At 38.0% G+C, this 3,686-nt stretch overlaps 1 protein-coding gene across 1 annotated transcript; it reads right to left on the bottom strand.

Annotated features, from left to right (window-relative positions):
• Positions 1-554: 554 nt before the first annotated feature.
• On the bottom strand, positions 555-3,241 carry LOC127787816 (polygalacturonase-like). Its single transcript, XM_052315836.1, has 9 exons — positions 2,951-3,241; positions 2,692-2,820; positions 2,449-2,616; positions 2,302-2,322; positions 1,984-2,191; positions 1,796-1,877; positions 1,593-1,701; positions 1,371-1,487; positions 555-1,236 (listed from the first exon to the last, which is right to left on the bottom strand). Exons 1-9 carry the CDS (start codon positions 3,182-3,184, stop codon positions 1,012-1,014), a joined length of 1,293 nt encoding a protein of 430 aa, XP_052171796.1. The 5' UTR covers positions 3,185-3,241; the 3' UTR covers positions 555-1,011.
• Between the last annotated feature and the right edge of the window lie 445 nt (positions 3,242-3,686).

The following is a 3,686-nucleotide window of genomic DNA, read 5'->3' as shown; positions in this document are numbered from 1 at the left end:
ATTTGACCACAAATTTGAAACATTAAATTAAAATGAATACATAAAAACTTATAACAAAATCAAACACAATTTTTTTTTTTTCTTTTTGTAAAAGATAATTCATTGAACAGAATCCCAAAGAGTCATCATCTTTAGTTACTTGACCCTAGATACTAGTGGCTACTGGTGGGAGCATGGGAGAGGAGATTGCCAATAAGCTAGGTATGGTGGTTGGGAAAGGGGAAAACGGGGGGTTCCTTAGAGTTAGCATTTCACAAGTAGCCTAGCTAAGGATCAAGCAGGCTATAAATTAGAGGATTCAACAAAAGCAAGAAATTGCAATTACAACAGACAGACACTATGGTACATGCTAAAATAATATGCTCAGCTTACGTTCTAACTAGAAGCTTAATTGATGGAGATCAACTATTGAACAATATACACAGCTTCACTTGTTAAAATTTTGTTATTAAATGATCGATGTAGGGGTCATCTAATTAAATGATATGATTAAATGACCATACCCAAATATTCTAGCATAAATAATTAATACATCAATGCACAAAGTAAACCAGTATTGTTAATCTAGTGCTACAGCTCAAGGAAATGCCCTAGCAGTACATCGGGTTTGTTTCAGTTTACTGATACATGAAACCATTGCCACAACGACTTGGTCATGGAAAATCCTAAGCCAAAGCCCACTATTGCTTCAGGGAACTAAACCATGGGTTTGGTGGTTACGTTCGATCGATTGATTTTCTGCAGTTTCCTCGCTTAGCCCTAATATAATGTATATTTAAACTGCAGAGAAAATCCCATATAACTTCTAACAGAAATAAGGGGATCCTTCAATACATAAAACAATGCCGTTTATACATCAATGTTTATTAAATGTAATGAATCAAAATCAACCTTTATTTTGATAACTATACCCCAACTTATAGACACTATGGTGCATGCCCAAATAATAAAAAATTCCGATTTCTCCTCCAATCCCTAGTGAATTTCATAGTATCTGTAGTTTTCTCTCGTTCAAGGACAATGGGGCGCAACAGCTTCTGTCTCACTGAGTTTGACATTGTTGCATGAAGCCTTGGAGGCAGCAGCAGCAGCACCTTCTCTTTTAATGTTTACATTCTGCAACACAATCCCTTCACATGGGAAGTCCATGCTGCAGCTGAAGTTTATGGCGACATCGGAGGCACTTGTTCCTTGGATATTTTGGTAGAGCACGTCTTTAACTTGAACAGCAGAGCCCTGCTCAGATAATACAGAATTTTGTTAGAAAAAAAAAAAAAAGAAATAGATGTTAAGAGTTAACTAAGAAAGTTGGTTATTTCTTTTATGTATATAACTAGGAGATTCTTAGGATGAAATTATATATATAGTACCTTCTCTTTACATGGTTTATCTTGGTCACAATAACTTTGGTCTATGATGATAGGATTGTCCACATTATTCATCTGCACATTAAGAAATTTGATGTTGCTGGCGCTTCCTGATCCACCCTGCATATATATATATATATATCCATTCATTAAGGATTATTTTTTTATTCTAAATATAAATTCTAAAAACGTGCTCACTTAATTAGAGAATCCGTCTGAATATACCTGCCATGTCTTGATCCTAAGTCCATTTTGTGTTCCATACAGCTTAGCCCCATTCACCAAAACATCCGAAACAAAAGCCTTGGAATTCCCAGAACCCAAGCTTCCAATGCTGAATTTCATAACAGCCAAATTAAGCAATATGAAATCAAGATAAAATATAACCAATTGTGTGGAGAGAAAAAAGAACAAGAGATGGAGGAGACCTGATGCCATGGCCTGGTCCGCAGGTTATGTCCGTGGCTTTCACCTTCTGAGACCCACTTACAATTGAAATGCAGTCATCACCTTCAGCATATTAATTACGCATGGTGATGCAGTATCAGTATGCGTTTATAGTTAACATCTCGTGCTCTTTTTAATGTCAAATATCAAAAATTGTTTTGACGGGTACCTGTCCCTATAACACAACTCGAAATCTGGATGTTTTGAGTGTCCGTAATGTGGATTCCATCGGTATTGGGGCTCGTCTGCGGTGAAGTCACGGTGAGGCTTGATGCTTGAACATTTGTGGATTTCTCGAAAGACAGGTGAATTTGTTGCGCCTGTTGGATCTTCAAATTCTTCACAATAATATTCTTGCAATTGTAGAAGGTTAATGCCTGCCATCACAAACATATATACAGAAGATGATATCCCATTATTTTATGAATTCCGAATATAGTACCAGTGGCAGTGCTTTGAATATATACGGGGTGAAGACATAACATACCGTTGGCGCATCCTTGCAGGGCTGCAGATCAATCCAAGGGAAAGAAGTAGTTAATTATGGACTCAGTATTAAGGTGATTGATATGAGAAAATATATATAACATTAAGATGGGAGAAGAGAAGCGTTGGATGATAATTAATGGCTTACAAGGGCCTTATTGATCTTGCAGGAATTCTCCCACCACGTGTTCCCGTTGCCATCGATGGTTCCACCCCCTTGAACCTGTAAATTCTGCACGCTGTCAAATAAAAGCCAGTGTGTCGCATCTTCCTTGTAGTCGGCTCGATTGGCAGATGCTTCAATGGTTCCATAGATCTGTTATATCCATAGAAAATAAATGTCATTTAATTTGTTCGTCTTCTCAGTATGCAATCAAACTCTCTGAATTACCTGCAAAGTTAGAACAGCTTTACATGGGCCGGCGAATCTGATTGGCTTGACGAGGTACTTCTTTTTGGGTACCAACAGAGTAGCGGCTGCAGATGATGAACAAGCAGCCTGCCATGCTTTCTTAAATGCCTGAAGAAATAATTAATATTGCACAGAAAGCAAACCATCAATCCTAAACGTTTCAAAGCAGGAAACTAAGTTATTGTTGTTTCAAAGAAATTGTTAATGCATGGCTCTGCCAAACTGTATGGGTACGTACCTGGGTGTCATCGCTTCCATCACCTTTTGCTCCGAAATCATCAACACTAACTGTCTTGACCGAAGCTAAAAGCCTGCGAATTTTATTCTGAAAGTAAGCTTCTGATGACGCAGATGCTTGAAGATGATGGTTCTGAGATGGGTACTCGGGCGAAGTGCTGTAGCAAGAGAGGAAAGAAAGAAAGATAACAAGGAGACATGCAAAGATGTATCTCTGCGGCGCCATTGCAAACATGACTCTTCAAATAATTTGCTAGGAAGGGGCCGGGGGAATCTGCGAGTAGAAGATATATAAAATATTGCTGCAATATGTGATGCAACATTCTGAAGATAGCATTGGCCTATTTATAGAGGATGGTTTGAGAGTCTAAGTACTGTTCTACCTGTTAGCCCTGACGAGGTATGGACAAAGGAGAGATTTAGACGAAATTACCTCTATGGGCAGTTGACTTTTGTTTGCTGCCCTCATGCTTATATATATACATGTAATATATATGTACTATATTGTCAGAATATATTCACATTGAACTGAGGAAAACGAGAGCTGCCTATTAGAGAAGAATCAAAGTTTGATCTCATGAATTAACACGTGCCGCAAAGAACATGTTTCAACGGGCGAGTTAGGAAGCTTTCCAGTTGTGTAATTAGGCGAATAGACTGTATGGTAGCATGGGGGGCTGGAATAGTAAAAAATATGTATTTTGTGTTCAAGTTGATGATATTGTTCAATTCATCTT

Source organism: Diospyros lotus, chromosome 13, assembly GCF_014633365.1.
Source record: "Diospyros lotus cultivar Yz01 chromosome 13, ASM1463336v1, whole genome shotgun sequence".
Classification (NCBI taxonomy): domain Eukaryota; kingdom Viridiplantae; phylum Streptophyta; class Magnoliopsida; order Ericales; family Ebenaceae; genus Diospyros; species Diospyros lotus.
This window is presented reverse-complemented; position numbering and strand designations above follow the sequence as displayed.

Coding starts and splice junctions, on each gene's coding strand:
- LOC127787816 (XM_052315836.1), bottom strand. CDS start 3,184: ATGTTTGCAATGGCGCCGCAGAGATACATCTTTGCATGTCTCCTTGTT. Junction 2,617..2,691: donor AAGCTGTTCTAACTTTGCAG/GTAATTCAGAGA, acceptor TGGATATAACAG/ATCTATGGAACCATTGAAGC. Junction 2,323..2,448: donor GCAAGATCAATAAGGCCCTT/GTAAGCCATTAA, acceptor ATTGATCTGCAG/CCCTGCAAGGATGCGCCAAC.